General features: G+C 40.0%; 1 protein-coding gene across 1 annotated transcript in view; it reads left to right on the top strand.

Annotated features, from left to right (window-relative positions):
• The window catches only part of ATM (ATM serine/threonine kinase), a 586,955-nt gene that overhangs the window by 439,371 nt on the left and 126,762 nt on the right, over positions 1–20,822 (top strand). The window contains exons 37-38 of the mRNA XM_029602465.1: positions 14,193–14,370; positions 18,271–18,358. Coding sequence (XP_029458325.1) covers positions 14,193–14,370; positions 18,271–18,358 — 266 coding nt within the window. The remainder of the gene's footprint in view (positions 1–14,192; positions 14,371–18,270; positions 18,359–20,822) is intronic.

Below are 20,822 nucleotides of genomic sequence, written 5' to 3' on the forward strand. Positions count from 1 at the left end.
ACAGTAGCTTATTAGTATAACTGAGATACAGCCAGCATGGATTTACCCAAGGGAAGTCTTGCCTCATAAATCTACCTTTTTTTTTTTTGAAGGGGTAAATAAACATGTGGACAAGGGTGAACCGGTAGATGTGTTGTATTTGGATTTTCAGAAGGCGTTCGACAAAGTCCCGTATGAGAGGCTTCTAAGAAAACTAAAAAGTCATGGGAGAGGAGGCGATCTCCTTTTCTGGTTGTAAGTTGGTTAAAAAACAGGAAACAGAGAGTAGGATTAAATGGTCTGTTTTCACAGTGGAAAAAGGTAAACAGTGGAGTGCCTCAGGGATCTGTACTTGGACCGGTGCTTTTTAATATATTTATAAATGATCTGGAAAAGGGGTACAATGAGTGAGGTGATCTAGGTGTCATAGTGGATAATACATTGAAATTGTCGGCCCAGTGTGCTGTGCAATTAAAAAAGCAAACAGAATGTTAGGAATTATTAGGAAGGGAATGGAAAATAAAACGGAGGACGTCATAATGCCTCTGTATCGCTCCATGGTGAGACTGCACCTTGAATACTATGTGTAGTTCTGGGCACCGCATCTCAAAAAGGATATAGCTGCACTGGAGAAAGTGCAGAGAAGGGTAACCAAAATGATAAGGGGCATGGAACAGCTGCCCTATGAGGAAAGGCTAAATAATTTAGGATTGTTCAGTTTGGAGAAGAGATGACCAAGGGGGGGGATGTGATAGAAGCCTACAAAATCATGACAGGGCTTGAACAAGTTAATGTAAATCAGTTATTTACTCTCTCAGATAATAAAAGGACCAGGAAGGTACTCCATGAAGTTAGCAAGTAGCTTATTTAAAACAAATCAAAGAAAATTATTTTTTACTCCGTGCATAGTTAAGCTCTGGAATTTTTGCCAGAGGATATGGTTACAGCAGTTAGTGTAACTGGGTTTAAAAAAACGTTTGGATAAGTTCCTAGAGGATAAATCCATAAATTGCTATGACAGTAATTAATAAGCAATAGTAGCTTGTGATCTGTCTTATGTTTGGGTACTTGCCAGGTACTCGTGACTTGGATTGGCCAATGTTGGAAACAGGATACTGGGCTTGATGGACCCTTGGTCTGACCCAGTATGGCATGTTCTTATGTTCTTACATTCTTATCATATTAACCTTAGAATGAGAGCTACATTTTTTTCTCCATGGATAAGCAAGATAGTCAGTAACACAAGTTGAGTGATGTCACTTTATGGCACTGAAATGGAGAAGCTTTCTCAGAGTCAAAAAAACCAAGCATGCGCAGGCCTTCCTGTACAACTACCTACAGTGCAAGTTTCCTTATTCTTTTTTCTTCTGCTCATATGAACATAAATGTTTTTGCTGTCTCTTCACAATCACTCGTCTTAGGATTTTCATCTAAACTTCTCCGTTTTTCTTCTCAGTTTGAATTATTTTAATAGTTTTTTTCATGAGTCTCCAAAAAACATCATTAAGATCTAAACTGTATTACATAATTTAAAAATAGTGACAACAATAATTAACTAAACCAATTATAGTCTCAAAACATACCAATCAGTTGTAAAGCAAAAGACAAAAAATGGTGTACTTATACATATTTAATTTAATTTTTTTTTTTTCTTGAATGGATTTATATTGATATGTTTTTTTTAAATTCACAAGTTATTTTTGCCACAAGGTCATTTAGTATATAATCATAAACTCTTATTATTTGGTTTTGTAAAAGGTATTGTAAAAGGTATTCTTTTTGAAACAATGGTCTGCATTTTTTTAGTTGTTCTTGTACTGCTGATATACATTTGTTGTTCGCTGGAGGAAACAACACTCCTTTAACTCATGATTGGAGTGAATGAGGTACATTATTCATTATATTTTTAAATGACAGTACTGTTTTTTAAGTGATTTAAGAGTAAATATTAATTATGTAACAGCATATGTATAAGTACACCATTTTTTGTCTTTTGCTTTACAACTGATTGGTATGTTTTGAGAATATAATTGGTTTAGTTAATTGTTGTCACTATTTTTAAATTATGTAATACAGTTTAGATCTTAATGATGTTTAAAAAGTGCTTTTTATTCATTTTAAAAACTCTTTAATATTTATGAGATCTTAATGTTATTATGAATTTTTGAGTAAATATATTTATATTTATCATGTATGTATTTTATGTTTTTGATTAATGTGTGGTTTGTTTGTAGTCCCTGAGGCAGCGGCTTTTGAGTTGCGAAACTCGGCCTGAGTCGGGCATTTTTATGAATACTTCTCTGCATGAATAAAATTTTGAAAAAGTTCGAGGCATCTATTTTGTTTTGTTTACCTGAAGGTACAGAGAAGGGCAACCAAAATGATAAAGGGGTTGGAACAGCTCCCCTATGAGGAAAGGCTGAAGAGGTTAGGGCTGTTCAGCTTGGAGAAGAGACGGCTGAGGGGGGGATATGATAGAGGTCTTTAAGATCATGAAAGGTCTTGAACGAGTAGATGTGAATCGGTTATTTACACTTTCCAATAATAGAAAGACTAGGGGGCATTCCATGAAGTTAGCAAGTAGCACATTTAAGACTAATCGGAGAAAATTATTTTTCACTCAACGTACAATAAAGCTCTGGAATTTGTTGCAGAGGGTGTGGTTAGTGCAGTTAGTGCAGCTGGGTTCAAAAAAGGTTTGGATAAGTTCTTGGAGGAGAAGTCCATTAACGGCTATTAATCAAGTTTACTTAGGGAATAGCCACTGCTATTAATTGCATCAGTAGCATGGGATCTTCTTAGTGTTTGGGTAATTGCCAGGTTCTTGTGGCCTGGTTTGGCCTCTGTTGGAAACAGGATGGCTGGGCTTGATGGACCCTTGGGTCTGACCCATCATGGCAATTTCTTATGTTCTTATGTTCTTATTTATTTATTTTATTTATTTATTTATTTATTTATTTGAGTTTTTTCTATACCGGCATTCACGGAGTTCGTATCATGTCGGTTTACATAAAACAAGGGGTGATCAATAAATTATAAACGTACATAACTATAACATGAGTATACATTTACAAAATATAACAAATTATAACAAGTGCGCAGAAAAAGCAGTTACAATAAAACAAGGATGGTTCTAACTGGGAGTAGAAGAAGAGGATGAAAGAAGTTTAACAAGAAGTAGAACGTGCAGTGGTTGGTAAGTCTGTATCAGTTTATTGGGTTATTATGATTACTATTGCTAAGTGGCCTATCACAGTAACCCCTCTCACCTGGTCATGTGTTCCACTGAGGATTAGATCAAAAGTAACTGCCCCTTTTGTCAGTTCTAGGACCAGGTGCTCCATGAAGCAGTCAATTATGGCATCTAGAAATTTAACCCCTCTAGCATGCCCCGATGAGCCATTGGCCCAGTCAGTACTGGGGTAATTGAAATCTCCCATTATTATTGTGTTGACAAATTTATTTGATTTTTTAATGTCAACTAGCATTTTACAGCCTGTTTGTTTTTTTCATTTTGGTCAGGTGGCCAGTGTTATACACCCACTGCTATACTCTTACCCACTACTCATGGAATTTCTATCCATAAGGATTCCACAGTGAATTTTGTTTCGTACAGGATTTTTATCATGCTTTACTCTCTGCCTTCTTTTACATATAGTGCTATCCTGCCACCAGTTTGATCTGCCCTATTATATACCTATTATTTATCCCTGGTATCACAATATCCCATTGTTATTACATGCCTGTAATGTCTGTATCCCCATATAATGTCATACATTCTAACTCAAAAACTATGGTTAAACTGGTATCTACTTACTCGCATATCAATTAGCTAATTGATATGTGAGTAAATAGATACCAGTTTAACCATAGTTTTTGATTTTTTGGATACAAATAAGGTTACTGGAATACACTTTTGTGTGTTGGTGGGTGTTATATGTGATTGATACATTCTAACTCACCAATCTTACTGTTCCAGACTTCTGGCATTCATATATAGACATTTTAAAATGTTTTTTATTTGTACTTTCATTTCTCTTTGTATTCACACTGATTGTTACCAAATGATACAGGTAGTTTAGAGTCCACATCTTGGTGCTCTTGTCTTTATCTGTCTGGGCTACTTCAGCTTTAAACACAACCTTTTTACTGGGATATTTTAACTTGTCTTTTTCACAAGTATCTCTGAAAGTATGAGGGAGTCTCTACAAAATTCCTTCAGGTAACTTAACGGAGCAGGCACAACCATTTTGCCCAATCCTCCTTATGGTCTAGATCCACAAGGAATCCTGGGTGAAGGAAGTAGCCCCTCACCAGAGTATAAGAACTCAGTGCCTAGAAGGGTTAGAGGCACCCCGTGAAGCAGGCAGGAACCCACTCTATGCAGAAACCTGCTATGTTACTTATTTATTTGAAATATTTATATACAGTTTTTACAATAAAAATATTGGTCAAAGTGGTTTATAATAAAAAGTAAAAACAATAATGGGTTTTTAAGATAGAAAAAAAAAGATACATACATAAAATTATAAATAAGTAACGATTAAAAATTAAATAGAAATCTTAGAAAGTAGAGAGAAGTAAATAGAGAAGAATATTGGCAATGTTTGAGCACAAAGAGTAATGTAAGGGGCTAAGTGTGTTCTGTGGACAGGATATCAAATGCTTTTGAAAATAGGTATGTTTTTAGTGATTTTTTTAATTTCTTAGCGTTTGTAATTTGACGGAGCGTAGTTGGTAAGGAGTTCCACAAAACTGGACCGGTGGCAGAGAAAGCTCTTTTTCTGGTAATATCTAATCTGACTAATCAGTCTAATAAGTTTTTGTTTAATGATCTCAAGTGTCTAGATGGTTTATAAATCCAGAGAATGGAGCAGAGCCAAATTGAGGAAGGATTATGTAAAAGGGAATGATAGATAATATCTTGTGATTCTGAACTTAATAGGTAACCAATGCAGAGAAAATAGAATTGATGTAATGTGATTTTTTGAGGGTGAACTAAGGAAGAAATGAGCAGCTGAATTTTGGAATAGTTTGTAGAGGTCGAATTGCAGAATCTGGAAGTCCTAGATAAAGTGCATTACAGTAATCGAGACCCGAGAAAATTACAGATTGAAGTACAGTGCGAAAGTCATGGAAGAAAAGGAGAAGACGTAAGCGTTTAAGCATATGTAATTTGAAAAAGGAGTTTTTGATAGTCTGAAAGATGTGTTGTGACAAAAAGAGAGGTCTGAATTTAGCAGTACACCTAAGTTTTGAGCTTGAGATAGGATGGGTGTGAAAGTATCATTTAACTGCAGATGAGGTGGTGGGCCATTTGAGGTGTTAACAATTGAGGATAAACAAACAATTTCGGTTTGTTGGGATTTAGCTTAAGATGATTGTGTGAAAGCCAACTGTTAACAGTGTTTATATATAAATTGGCAGTGGAGAGTGTGTCTGACCACGAGGATTTGTATGGAAAAACTGAATATTGTCAGCGTATATTTTAAATTGAATGTCGAGAGCAGAGAGTAAGTGAAGGGGGGGGGGGGGGGGTTAAATAGATGTTAAAAAGAATAGGTGAAAGAGAGGAACCTTGAAGGACTCCAGAAGCAACTGTGTAGTGATTTGAGAAATGTGAACCAATGTAATCTTTTGAGTACAGTTAGATAAGTAGGATTTGAACCAATTGAGGACTATGGAGTTGATTCCTATAGAAAACAGACTAGTTAGAAAAATTTGATGGTCAAGAGTGTCGAAAGTGGCCGAGATATCCAAGAAAACTAGAATGAAATCTGTATTAGAGTCGAAGCCACGTAGAAACATATCAAAAAAAGAGTGTTTTTAGTAGAAACAAAACATCTAATACTAATCAGAAACATGCTAAACAAATTAAAGCTATGCTTGAACATGAATAAAACTGAATGCATCCTCATAGGAAGAAACATCCCAGAACAAACCATCACTACACACTCCCTTACAATAGACAACATCAACATCCAGATAAAAAACAATACAAAGAACCTCGGAATATGGTTTGATAAAGACCTCAGTTTTAAAAAGACCATCGCAACTAAAACCAAAGAGGGATTCTACAAACTGCAAGTCCTGAAACATCTAAAACCACTCCTACACCATCAGGAATTTCGGACTGTTCTACAATCACTGATCTTCAACGGCCTCGATTACTGCAACGCGCTCTTACTTGCGATACCCAAATCTTCACTAAAACCACTCCAAGCTCTACAGAATGCCGCTGCCAGAATCCTAACAGGAAAGAAAAAATCGGATCACATCACCCCCGTTCTAAAAAGTCTTCACTGGCTCCCAATCGATCAGAGAATCGAATTCAAAACCCTTACTCTAGTACACAATGGCATACACAAAACGGAAAACAACTCACTTTACAGCATGATAAACCTACTCAAACCTCAACGTCTCACAAGATCCACCAACAAACTACTACTGGAAATACCAACACTGCCTTCGGCTAAGCTCACGTGCACAAGAAACAGAGCTTTCTCAATCACAGGACCTCACATCTGGAACTCCCTACCACAATACATAAGCACAATAACCGACAGCGAATCCTTCAAAAAAGAACTGAAAACCTGGTTATTCACAAAAACATTCAGAGATGGCGTAGGCTAATCCCATAATACCATCTTCAACATCACCCATACAGGAGAGACATACCAAGAATCCATTACGCTCCCTCCTTCCCTTTTCCTCCCCTCTGCTCCTTTATGCTCCCCTCCTCTCCCTCTCCCCCATCCCTCCTTACCCCCTCCTCTGGCAAAGTTCCTCCCCCCCCCACCCCTGACATATAATCTTGTACATAATAACATATGTTCTTTCCCAGTTTGCCATAATAACAAATGTTCTTTCCCAGTTTCCCAGAGCTAGCAATGTTCTCTCACAGTTTCCTAACTTGTGCTAGCAAAGTTTCCAACTTGAGCTAGCAAAGCTAGCAAAGTTTCTATTCTGCTCTTGACGCATCCCTGCTCAAATGTTTAAGTTCAATCACTGACTATTAGCCAATTAGTTCGAGGTCACATTAACCTCTGTTTTCTCCTTTTACCGTTATATGTAACCTTTCTTTGTTCTTTTTTTGACCGTTCTATGTAACAAGTTGTTCTATTGTGAACCGGGGTGAAGGCTTATTGCTAAACCTCAGTATATAAAAAACCTCAAATAAATAAATAAAATAGAATGACACTTAGGGAAACCGTGTTGACAAGGATGTAAAATGTTATGATCTGAGAGGAAATCAGTCAGCTGATGAAGAACAATAGACTCTATGAGTTTAGCTAGAGAAGTGATTGAAGTGATGGGTCTTAGATTATTGAAATCCATGAAATTTTCTGATTTACACTTGAGTATAGGAAGAATTGAAGTCTGTTTTAAAACGTCCGGGAAGGATCCAGATTCAAGTGATAAGAACATAAGAAATTGCCATGCTGGGTCAGACCAAGGGTCCATCAAGCCCAGCATCCTGTTTCCAACAGAGGCCAAAACCAGGCCACAAGAACCTGGCAATTACCCAAACACTAAGAAGATCCCTTGCTACTGATGCAATTAATAGCAGTGGCTATTCCCTAAGTAAAATTGATTAATAGCCATTAATGGACTTCTCCTCCAAGAACTTATCCAAACCTTTTTTTAACCCAGCTACACTAACTGCACTAACCACATCCTCTGGCAACAAATTCCAGAGCTTTATTGTGCGTTGAGTGAAAAAGAATTTTCTCCGATTAGTCTTAAATGTGCTACTTGCTAACTTCATGGAATGCCCCCTAGTCCTTCTATTATTCGAAAGTGAAAATAACCGAGTCACATCTACTCGATCAAGACCTCTCATGATCTTAAAGACCTCTATCATATCCCCCCTCAGCCGTCTCTTCTCCAAGCTGAACAGCCCTAATCTCTTCAGCCTTTCCTCACAGGGGAGCTGTTCCATCCCCTTTATCATTTTGTTTGCCCTTCTCTGTACCTTCTCCATCGCAACTATATCTTTTTTGAGATGTGGCGACCAGAATTGGTACCTGCCTGCAGGGGAGTAAAACCAGGACTGGATCAACCTGTCCCGAAAATCCAGAGCCAGTTGGTAACCCCACCTGTCATTCACTAGCTTGCATAGGTAGTTACAGGCGACCTCTCCAATAGATTTAAAAAGGAGCCCAGAGCATGGATTTAAATTTGAGTTAGAGACCTCTTGTTTTTTAAGGACTGATAGCAATGTTTTTGTAGGGAGAGGTGAAAAGGAGGATCAGTTACGGTCCAGAGAAGGGTTTGAAACTATAGGGAAAGGGAGGTGAGAGAATTCTTCTGAAATTTTAACAATTTTGTTTTGATGTTTGATGTCTGTTACCTGAACTTAAGGTAAGATGCATTCTTTGTTTTTGTTCTTCGCTGGAAATAAATTGCACATAAAGGAAACAGCCAGAGTCTACCTCCTTATTCCTTCTGGCTGTTTCCCAAGCCGCTATTGCTCAAGTTACCACATATGGTGTTTGAAGTGGGATCTTTTTGCCTAATCAGGAAGCACAGGCAGAAGCCCACAGCTGCAGTAGAGAAAAAAAAAACCTGCAGAATCTTTCTTCTTTTTTTTTTTCTTGGGCTTCCCAAGTAGATCCTGACGGATCAGGTGACACTGTTCATCTCCAAGGTAATGAAACAACTCTGCACCTTGCTTAAGGTAAAAACTCTGCACAGCTCGGTCTATCACCCACAGACCAATGGCCTCGTTGAGTGCTTCAACTAGATACTCTAAGCAAATGTTGATGAAATTTGCAGATGATGATATCAAGAACTGGGACTAGCTGCCCTATGTGCTGTTCGCAATCCATAAAGTGCCACAGAGCTCGACGACATTTTTCCCTTTTGAATTACTGTATGGCAGGAGGCTAAGAGGAATCTTGGACATTGCTTGGGAAACTTGGGAAGACAAAGGAAACCCCAGTCAGAACCTCGTGGACTATGTTTGCCGAGTGTAGGATCGCCTAAAAATAAGCTGGGGAGGCAACCTGCCTATGCCTAGAGAAGCCTTGGGCTACTCAAGCCCAAGCTTACAATTGCCTCACAGTCCAAAGAGTATTCTAGCGAGGGAACCTCGTCCTTGTCCTCCTCCCCTAGTAGGAAAGCAAGCTCTTAGCCTGTTGGCAAGACCCATTGACGTTTTGGAGAAAATAGGGCCTGTGGATTACAAAATAGCCCAGACAGATAAACCAAAGAAAACTCAGATGTACCACGTAAACCTTTTGAAGAAGTGGGTTCCACGGGTATGTGGAGTGGTATAAGAAGAAGAATTTGGTCCAGAGCTTGGACCTGAAGTGGACCAAACCCAGATTCCTTTCAGAGAGCAACTGGACCAAACCCAGATTCCTTTCAGAGAGCAAAATAGGGAGATCTTGAACCTACTGGATTTTACCCACTTCATGCAGTATGACATAATTTCACCTCCTGGAGTAGTGCAGCAATAACCCTATCTCAGATTCCTGAGTCTAGGCACCGCATCATTGAGACAGAAGTGAAGGAGATGCTCCAGCTCAGAGTTAAAGAGGAGTCTAACAATGATTGGTCCTCACACATAATGTTGGCCCCGAAGCCAGATGGGAGCATAAGGTTCTGCATTGACTTTAGAAAGGTCAGCAAGTTCTCAAACCTTGACGCATACCAGATGCCTCGAGTGGTTGAACTAATTGAGTGTCTGGGATCCAGCCCAGTTCATCACCTTACAAAAGGTTATTGGAAGGTGCCTCTCATGCCAGTGGTGAAAGAGAAGACTGCATTCTTGACACCAGGGGGACTTTTCCAGTTCATTGTCCTTCCTTTTAGACTCCATGGCACTCCCACAAGTTTTCAGCGCTTGGTTGACCACCTACTCCACCCACATCAAGGGTATGCAGCTGCCTACTCGGATGACATCGTGGTATACAGCCCAGATTGTAAGACATACCTAAGCCAACTCCAAGCTATGCTAACCAATCTGAGAAAAGCAGGACTAACGGCCAACCCTAAGAAGTGCTTGCTAAGAGGGCAAGAAAATCAGTATCTTGGCTACACCTTGGGGAAAGGCAAGGTCCACCCGCAGACCCAGAAGACCAAGGCAATCACCTGGGTGCCAATTCCACAAACAAAGTGAAAGTGAAGGCATTCCTAGGCCTCATGGGTACTATGAAAGTTTATCCCCAATTACTCAGAGAAGGCAGAAACTCTCACAAGGCTGTTGAAGAAAGCACCAGAGAAGGTTCAGTGGTCAGGTGAAGCAGAGGATGCCTTCCAGGCTCCGAAAGAGGCGTTTAGCTGTGAACTGGTCCTGATAAGTCTGGACTTCACTGAACCCTTCACAGTGCAGACCAATGCCTCAGAAGTAGGCTTGGGAGCATTCTTAGTTCAAGAGAAGGATGGATAAGAACATCCTGTGATTTCATTAGCTGGAAGCTGATGCCACAGGATATGCATTACTCAACAGTCTAGAAGGAGTCCTTGGCAGTCAAGTGGGCCTTAGAGGCCTTGCGCACTATCTGCTGGGATGGCAGTTCTCGCTCATAATGGAACACCAACCGCTCCTATGGATAAATAGAAATAGGGCATCCAATGCGAGAGTGATAAAATGGTTCCTGGCCCTACAGCCCTTCAACTATAAAATACGACATAGAGCAGGCAGGGAAAACACCAATGTAAATTTCCTGTCTAGAGAGGTGTCGCTAATACAGGCAGACGCTCATCCTGACGAGGTTGAACCAAGGGGGCTGGTATATGAGGGAGTCTAAAGGAAATGCCCTCAGAGTACCTTAAGGGACCGGACACATCTGTCTCGCCTGGTCCTCATTAAGATTCAGACCCACAAGGAATCCTGGGTGAAGGGAGGAGCCCCCTCACCAGAGTATAAGAACTCAGGGTCTAGAAGGGTTAGAGAAGCCCCAGGAGCAGGCAGGAACCTACTCTATGCAAAGACCTGCAATGTTTGTGCATTACCTGAACTTAAGGTGAGCTGCATTCTTTCTGTGTTTTTGCTCTTCACTGGAAATAAATTGTACATAAAGGAAAACAGTCAGAGTCTGCTTCTTTATTCCTCCTGCCTGTTTCCCAAGCCGCTATCCCCCAAGTTACCACAGGAAGATACATCCCTCCAAACTATGTGCTTCTGAGCGACTGTCTGCTTTCCCCATGGTTAGTTTAAAAGCTGTCATATCTCCTTTTTAAATGTTGCAGCTTGGTATCCCTTTGAAATAGGCTCCCCCTTCCCCAGAATGTTTCCTAGTTCCTAACAAATCTAAAACCTTTTTCCCTGTACCGTTGTCTCATCCACGATTGGAACTCGGCCTGTCTCAGGGATCCTATGTGTAGAATGGGGAGCATTTCTGAGAAACCAATCCTGGAGCTTCTGGACAGTCTCTTCCTCCCCAGCGTGCCCTAAAAATATAATCTTCCATTTCGAGAGTAAGCAAATTGCAAACTCTGGTCTTATTCTCAATTGATTCACAGCAAAGTAGTTTCTGCCAAAAACGGTTTCCAATTTCATTTAAATATATCCATTGTGCTGCCAACATTTTTTTTTTCCAAGAACACATGCCTGTAAGTGTAACCAAGCTCTTGATACATTGGATTGCAAAAGTGCTTTCTTCTGCATAGAAAAAAACAAAATCCCACAGAATATCCTCAACTGTTTCTTTCAACCATTAAAGCAGGGTTTTTCAGTTACAAAGAAGACTGTCACCTTGGATCTCTGATTGCATCTTATTGCCACAGTCAGTGAAGACTATATCTTCAAAGTAAAGTGAAAGCCCATTAGGTTAAGGACAGTTTCCTTAGCTTATCTTTGCTATGCTTCCTAAGAAGATATCTGCACGGTAGGCCTGGATTTATCAATAGGTACAGTAGGCTTGTGCCTAGGGTATCAAATATCTTGGGGAGGGGGAGGGGGGAAGGAGCAGCAGGCTGTCTGATTTACTGCCTTCCAGTTGTGCTGAATCTCAGCAGAGACTACCTTTCTGCTTCCTGATCCATCCCCTTTCTTCCCGAGCAGCATATGGGGAACAAAATGGGAGGAGAGTGAGCCTGTAGAATAGAGAACGAAGGGGGATAATTTTGATAAGGGTAGGATGAGCTGAATGGGGATCATTTTAGGTTGAGAAGAGAGGCTGGGGGATGAGACTGGATCAGCTGGGGGGGGGAAGAGGGCAGTGTTTGTGTGTGTTTGAAATAGAGAAGGGATTGCTGCTGGGGTGTGTACACTCCCAATTAAAAGGGTAGAGAGGTGATGTAAGGAGGAGTAGGACCAGAGCATGTTAGGGACACCTACCTCCTCTCCTTCCCCCCTCCTCTGCTCACAGTAATTCAGGTTCTCTCTCCTTTCATCTCCGATTCTATCTCCCATATGTTGGAACCTCCATTCTTCTTCCTTCTCTGCAGATCCTGGAACCCACCCCACAACAAATTCTACTTTCTTCGCCCCTTTCTTAATCCCAGAACCTCCCTCCCTCGCCCTCTTTTTCTCCCCTCCCAGATTCCTGATTTCCCCTGTTCCTCTGTCTTCCCCATTTCCCATCCTCTCCATCCTATGTTTTTTTTTCTTCTCATACTCCTCTCTCTTATCTTCAGTCATTTCACCTTCTCCTCACTGAATTCCTAGTCCTCCTCCTTTCCTTTCTCCATCCCTGGTCCTCTTACCCTCTCTTTCTCTTCTGCCCATCCTTGAGATCTCATCCCTATACTGATACTTAAGATCGCTTTTCCTCACTCAATAAAAATATAAATTATACAGACACGAGGAAGGTTGGAAAATTAATTTTTATAATATAAAAGATGAAAATGCTATCCATTGTGCTTCAGAATTTTCTAATTTTTGCTACGGAATCTATGCCTGAGCTGCTGCAGCAAACTGGGGGGCTGTGCTTTAGACTTCTTTCTTCTTGTTGTCTGACCTTACCCAAGGGGGTTGGTGGAGGATACTTACAACAGCAACAGTACCTAGGGGAGGATACTACAACAGCAACAGTACCTAGGGATGACAAAATCCTAAATCTGTCTGCATTGCTGCCACTTGTCTTTTATCCACATTTTCACTGTTTATTACTAACTAGAAAATGCTTTGTATCAAGACAGTAGCTTTGGACAGGGAGTTCTTACAAGCTGATTTAATTACTTTCTTCAACTTTAACCTCAGGTATTAAATATGGGGTGCAATGGTCAACTAAAATGCTGGTATAGCAAACTATTCTTATGCAACCCTCATCCTGGGAGTCCCTACTTATGTGGCTGACTTTATCCTGCTTTTCCTAGGGATCTTTTGGTTGTTTATGGTTGATTTTGTCCATGGAGAAAGCAAAGTTACTTACCTTTAACAAGTGTTCTTCATAGACAGGATACATCAGCCTCACAGTCCTGTCCATCTCCCCTTAGAGTTGAAGAATAGCTTATTATTAAGATTGAGGAGACTTGCATAGCAGGTGACTGCCCAGGATGGTCTGCACATTCTCAGAAAAACCAGTTCTGTTTTTCCAAACTCTGAAAGAGCTTCTTCATCTTGGTGCTATGGTTTGTCATCACCCTACGTATGTGACTGATTTGATGCATGTTTATGTAAACCGTTACGATGGCGAAACCGAATGACGGTATACAAAACACCTTAAATAAATAAATAAATTTTGTCTGTCTGTGGAAAACACATGTTACGGGTGAGCAACCCAGATTTATTTTGACTATATTAGGAGAAAAGCCCTGCATTATAATGTTTTAAGTCAGATAAAAGCACTATAATTGGGATATTTATAGTAGGATATGAGTGCCCTGTTACCTTGTTAGGCTGTCGATATGTTAATGTACCCCATAGTGTTTATCTGTAGATAAGGACCTTTGGCCCACCAAGTCTGCCTACATTAGAGATGCTTTTATAACATCTCAGTTTTGTGAAAAATATAATGTTAACATATTTATGTATTTCAAAATGATACAAAATCTTTAAATAAATAAATACTATAATATAGAAGTTATATACTGGTAATATTCTGCTGATCCTGCATCTACCTCCTAGTATACATATGTGAGAGAAAAGCATTTCTGCAACACGAGGAGACTTAATTTTCTTGAATTTTTGATGTATTGATTGTTTTTTGTATTGATTGCTCCCCATTCTATTTTGTATTGATTGCTCCCCATTCTATTTTGTCAAAAGATACAGACCGTTTTGGATTGCAGTATTTCACAGTTGGTTTTGTTTATTCCAGGTGCAAACAGACTTCTGTCAGACTGTCCTCCCATATCTGATCCATAGTATCCTGCTTCAGGATCCCGATGACTCCTGGCGGACACTTGTGTCTCGGCACATTCAGGGCTTTTTCAGCACATGCTGCAGATCTTCCTCATCCTCAAGCCGATCCACCACGCCTGCAAACTCAGACTCTGGTATCCATGCATTCACTTCCATTTTTATTTTTACAATTATGTTTTATTACAGCTACTATTGACTTTCATCACTTAGCCACAGTGCTAACATTTCACGCTAGCATGATATATATACATATATATATACACATACATGCAAGTTCATTAGTACAGTAAAAGAAAACTGTACCGTCGGTGCTGACAGTGTTTCTAGAGTGAGCTATAATACCTAGCTTTCAATTCACTGCTACTTTTGAAACATTTTTATTAGCCCTTAATAGCAGTCATGTTCAGAGTAGCATCACATTACTGTAATGCCTTGTAATGCCCTGCTGCTAGGACTACCAAATACAACATTAAGACCACTTCAAATACTTCAGAACATAGCAGCTAGAATACTAACCAGAAAAAGGAGGAGGGACCATATAACCGAAACCCTAGCGGAACTACATTGGTTACCGATTGAACACAGAATTAAATACAAAACTCTATGTACCATCCATAAACTAATTCATGATGAGAAATCAGACTGGCTAAACACAGCATTACGGGTACACGTCCCATACAGAAACCTTCAATCAGCAAATAAAGCACTCTTAACCATTCCTTCAGTAAAAACGGCAAGACTAACCCAAGTGAGAGAAAGGGCCTTATCATTAGCAGGACCCACAATATGGAACACAATGCCTCCAGAGATCAGATTACAAAGTGATCTCAAGGCATTTAAGAAAAGTTTAAAAACATGGCTTTTTAAACAAGCATTTTACAAAGAGACGGGAGAATAGAAATTATTCAGGAATAGGCAGATAAGCACAGACACACAGTACTTAGGACGGTACAGTAGAGTAGTCCCTGAACTACACATCACAATAAGCATATTGATAAAACCATGTATGATAAATTTACCCGTGAAAATACCTTCGGTATACTCGGTCATGACCCACTCCTCTAAAAATTATTTTGTCTAATGATATATTGTAACCAAACCTTTGACAGCACCTTTAGAATGTACTATAGTACACTTTTACCCTACATTAAATATGTGCCTACATGTAAACCATTGCAATGGTATATAACTTAGTGACGGTATATAAAAGATTTTAAATAAATAAAATAAATAAAACTTACATTGGATCCAGTTGGTTAATATGTCCTATGATGTCTTTAATTGATGTCACGAGTGCAGCATGAGCCAGTGAAATGCCATTCTTTGCAGGTCATTTGTGATAATTTTTTCTTGTATGTTTACATTGAGAAATTCAGAAAAATAGAAGGGAGTTGCTTAAAGAAGTTCATTTGTAGCAATCTAAAATAAAACGTTCTAGAGGTGGTGTTCCTACTTGCCAGAGGCATAGGAATTTTTATTTATTCATTTTTTTGCCTTCTACAGTACATAATGGATATGAGTGCCCTTTTACTTGTCTTTTTCCGTGGGTGGTCTCCCCTCTCCCCAGATGGCATTTCTGGGCAGCTCCAGAGACCCTCATTGACCTGAAGCCTCAACAGGCACCTCCTCCAAAGCAAAACCTCAGCACCACTTGTTGGCTGGTAGGGGTTGTCATAGGAGCAGCAGCTAATTTCTCTTCCTTCCCATGCTTGAGTGCACTACCTCAATTGTGCACTCAGCCCCAGCAGACAAAGGAGCCAAACCTCTGTGCCATAGCACACAACACTATGGTGTGAGCCACAGTGCCAGCCAAAGTATGACTCTCTTAATATTCATATTAAAGATTTACACTGGCTACCCATCCTTAAAGATTTACACTGGCTACCCATCCCGTCTCGTATTCTCTACAAAACCCTCACCATCATCCACAAAGCCATATATTCCCATGACTCTAATTGGCTTGAGCTCCCCTTCAGCCTCTCTCACCCCAATCGACCTACCAGAACAATCTATAAGGGAACCCTCCACGTGCCTCCTCTCAAAATAGCACAACTCTCCTCCACTAGGGATCGTACCCTCTCCATCGCCGGCCCATCATGCTGGAACTCTTTGCCCACAGCTCTCCGCCTTGAACCATGCCCCTTTAAATTCAAAAAGAAACTAAAAACCTGGCTATTTAAACAGGCCTACCCGGACTAACCCCACTGTTCACCTCTATCTGAATCCAGTCAATGATCCCTTATTGAACTATTGTACAAAATCTTTGTTACCCCCAGTAGCCAGACGTTGTCATATTACTGTTTTTATTTTTACTTTTGATGTTAATGACAGTATATCATTTGTCACTGTACACGCTTGTATTATTATTATTACCTCACATTGTTAATGACTATGGGCCTACCTTCCTCCTACACTAAACCCCTTCAGATGTTACAAAACGCGACGGCAAGATTACTGACAAATTCCAGGAGGAGGGACCATATATCTCCAATCCTAAAAGATCTCCATTGGTTGCCTATTCACTTTAGAATCCTCTACAAATCTCTTTCCATAATATACAAAACTATCCATCAACACACCCCACTCGACTTACAAATTCCATTCCAAATTTATAACTCCTCCAGACCAACTAGAGACGCACTCAGAGGATCTCTTCAAGTACCCCCAGCCAAAACTACCAGACACATTACCTTAAGAGATCGGGCCTTCTCAACAGCGGGCCCTCTTTTGTGGAACTCCATCCCACCTGACCTTAGACAAGAACCCAGCCTCCCAACCTTCAGGAAAAGACTTAAGACCTGGCTGTTCAAAAAAGCATTCCCAGACACCGATTAATTCTATTCAGCCAGTTCAACCACTTCCCCATGTAAAATATTATTGCTAATGTAAATATCTATATCTAATGTTATCCTCTCCCTTCTTCTCTTTTCCCAGTTCTATTACCTTGTTATTTGTAACTGCTTCCTTCGACACTAATAGGTTATTCAAATGTTCTTTGTACACTCCTGTTTTATGTAAACCGGCATGATGTGATTGTATCATGAATGCCGGTATATAAAAATTTTAAATAAATAAATAAAATAAATAAACTATTCTGCAGTTTAATCCTTCCTTGTGCTCTCTATCCTTTCATTCCCCTTTACCCCCCGCCCCTGTTTGATGTATTTCTTTTCCTTTCTCCAGTTACAATGTGAACCGGCATGATGTACCCACTAATGCCGGTATAAAAAAGTTCTTAAATAAATAAATAAATATTCTGCAGAAATAGTTATTACTACTTTTAATATTTTATTTATAAATGGAATCAAAATTCCTTTCATTGCAGGCCTAAAAATCAATTTGGATATTGTCATGTTGTGCACATGGGAATAAAGCTGTACTGCAATTTGTTAACGTCTATGGCTAAATTAATTTTTTTGCAATCAAAAAGATCCCACTCATATAATACTGATTAAAACATATCCAAATAATCACTCAAAATGACCTTCATATAAAACTAATGACTGCACATATACTGTCTGTCATTTAGTGTGCCTGAGATTTTAATCATAGGTCAAATGGTGTCTATTTTTAAGTTTTTTTGGTTTATATATATATATATATATATATATATATATATATATAGATTCAAACAAAAACACAGCAAAAAAACTTCTATCTTATAGCTCTCTTGGCATGTTATATCATGATGATGATAATATACAACCACCCAACACTAAGTCAGTGTTTCGATAGTGCTGAATTACTAAAGATGAAAAAATGTAGTTTCCATGTAGGACTGCAAATATGAGTCTTCCAAATGGTTCATTTAGCAAGGGCGTTGGACATATCCATTCACTGGCAATATTAGCTCTTTGCCTTAGTTGAGGAGGAAGGAAAGCAAGAACTCTGTTTGCTCTCATCATCACTACTGCTTAGTAGTAGAGATGAAGAATCCATCCTATTTTATTGGACAAGACCACTTTCATTTGTTTTCTGCAGATATGAAAATGATCCTTTGTTTGGTTTTTTTTTGTTTTGTTTTTTTAACTTAGAGCCCGAATTCCTAGTGTTGGGATGTTTGGATATAATTTCCAGAAGAACAATGCTTGGCGTGGTAGACTACTTAAGACGGCAAAAGAGGTATTGTGTAGTTTTGTTCTTGTAGGTTTGGCTCAGTTTATGGCTCACATTTTCTGCCTGCTTCTTATAATATGCTATAGAACTATTTTTTTAAATCATAATTAAGCAACGCAAAAGGCCTATTCCTTAATTCAGATTGCTTGACTGGCTAATGCAGGGTGCTTCAGTGGAAGAAGGACAGTTCTACTGTGGGAAACAGGGAGGTCTTTGCCTACAGACATAAATATTAGATTTTTGAAAGTTGCTAATTTAGCAAGGCCTAAATTTCTTTACAACTTATGTGGGATTTAAATCCGATTTTGAACTATTGATACGTTATCTCTTAGAACAAATAGGCTCCAGTTATATTTTGACTATCAAAAGTGTATTCTTGATTGCTATATGTTTAGCAAGAGTTAATGAATTAAGAATGTTTTTCACTGTGTCCATTAACATTAAAATTTTTGAGACATAGTTATCATATGCACTTTTCTATTATTTGTTCCAAAAACTAATAATGCTTTAATTCAAGAGATTTTATTGCCAATTCTGTGTCCTAATTCTAGTTCATTCCATGAGAGGGAACTTTATTATGTAGACATTAGGGCATCAATTTTATTTACAAAGACTGCACACTTCAGCTCTTCTAAAACTTTGAGGCAAGCAAAAAAGATCTGCCAAAGTAGATCGTGCAAAAACAGAGAACAAGATTACCTCAAAGGAACTAAGCCCATTGTTACTCCTGCTTAAATCTCCCAAACAGAAGCAAAGATTTTAAAGAGCAGGAGCAACAACGGACGTAGTCCCTTTGAGATAAACTTGTCCTCTGTTTTTACACGCTCTGCTAAAGAGATGTTTAGAAAAGGCATAAATAAGGCTATACTTTGGTGGTATTCGCCTATTGAGATACACATATAGATTACAGTTTTATTGGCCACCTATATGAATTTTGAATTCAGGGATAGAGTGTTACAACAAAGGAACTTTTTGGATATTTGACCTTGACCTATTCATCGGGAGTCCACAATTAGAGAAACTTTTGGACATTGACCAGCCTTTTTTCGTCGACATTAACATATCAACGGGAGTTCATAAATCAACCTTCTAGCTGATTCTTTATTCTCCCAGCTAGTCCTTTCCAGAAGATGGCCATTTGACTGTCTTTACCCCAGGTAAGCTTGGATGCCAGGGTGTGAAAATCTACTGCATACTTGCCCACGGTACGAATGCCTTGGCAGATATGTAGCAATTCCATGGCTGCAGACAAGACACGACCAGGCTCATCAAAAATCAGGCAAAATGTTGTACAATGTTGTCAGAGTTCCCACGGAGTGAGTTGCCTTGTTCCCACAAGGGAGAAAACACAGGTTAGGACAGAACCATTCAGTAAAGAGTACAGATGTCACTTTGAAGCAGTCTCAGGGAAAATGAGCTGCCTGAAGTTCAAAGTGAAACTTGCAAAAATTGAGGGAACTCCCTAGGAGGTGGCAGAAGATGCAGCATGGATTCCAAGGCCCGAGCGGTGTGAGTGGGGAGGATTCAGCGCAGCTGGTGCTGGAGCTGATAGAAGGGCCTGTATGGCGTGCAATGAGCCCGACCCTGAAATAATACGGGTCACATGGTTAAACTGTTGCTGGGCTTGCTGGGTTAGACCTTGGAGGAGACCAGCTATGCAGTTCAACTAGTCCTGTTGTTGCACCTGGAGTGCCAATCAGACAGTGGACTTAGCTGGAAACGGGTCCACCGAGCTCATGGTTTTGCAATAGGCGAATGCTGTGGCGTGGTTGGCGCAACCTCATATGCGATCCCACTAGGCCCTTGCCGACAGCTGGTGAATGCGCCCTGGACTGCAACTTCACCTGTACTAGCCTCATTCCCCACAGGTTGAGCCCTTGGGTTCCAGTGGCTGGTAGAACGTAGGTGGTGGTCCTACAGGGCACATACAAGGAGAAGGTCTGAAGCCAAACAGAGGTCAGGGCAGGTAGCAGACAAAGAATAACAAAGTACAGGCCGAGGGTCGAGGCACGCGGTAAGTAGAGAATGGTCCAGGTCCGAGGCAGAGGTCAGTACTAGGAGAGCAAGGCAGACAGATTGGTACAAGAACAGACAAGGAGAAGGAACAAGGCAAGGCTGGGGTTAGGGCCAAGCAGGTTAGGCAAGCTGGATAAGGCAAGGCAGGATCAAGGCAGGCTGGAACACAGCAGGGTCGGAAATGCAGGATCAGAAACGTGACACAGCTTCAACACACACTGCAAAGGCTACAGGGAACCTGTTGTGAGGCATTAGGAGCACAACTGGGGTATAAATGTCAAGCCGCGTTGATGTAATTGGAAAGCGTCACTGAGTTCTTTCCTGGCATGGGACCCAGAAAAGACGGAGGAGTGCGCATACACATGCCTAGGAAAGGCACAGCATGAAACAGGAGACATGGCGGTGTCCCTACCACAAGGGAGTCCCAGTGGGGTCTTAAGGTCCAGAGATGCTG

The sequence above is a fragment of the Rhinatrema bivittatum genome, chromosome 5, assembly GCF_901001135.1.
Source record: "Rhinatrema bivittatum chromosome 5, aRhiBiv1.1, whole genome shotgun sequence".
NCBI lineage: Eukaryota > Metazoa > Chordata > Amphibia > Gymnophiona > Rhinatrematidae > Rhinatrema > Rhinatrema bivittatum.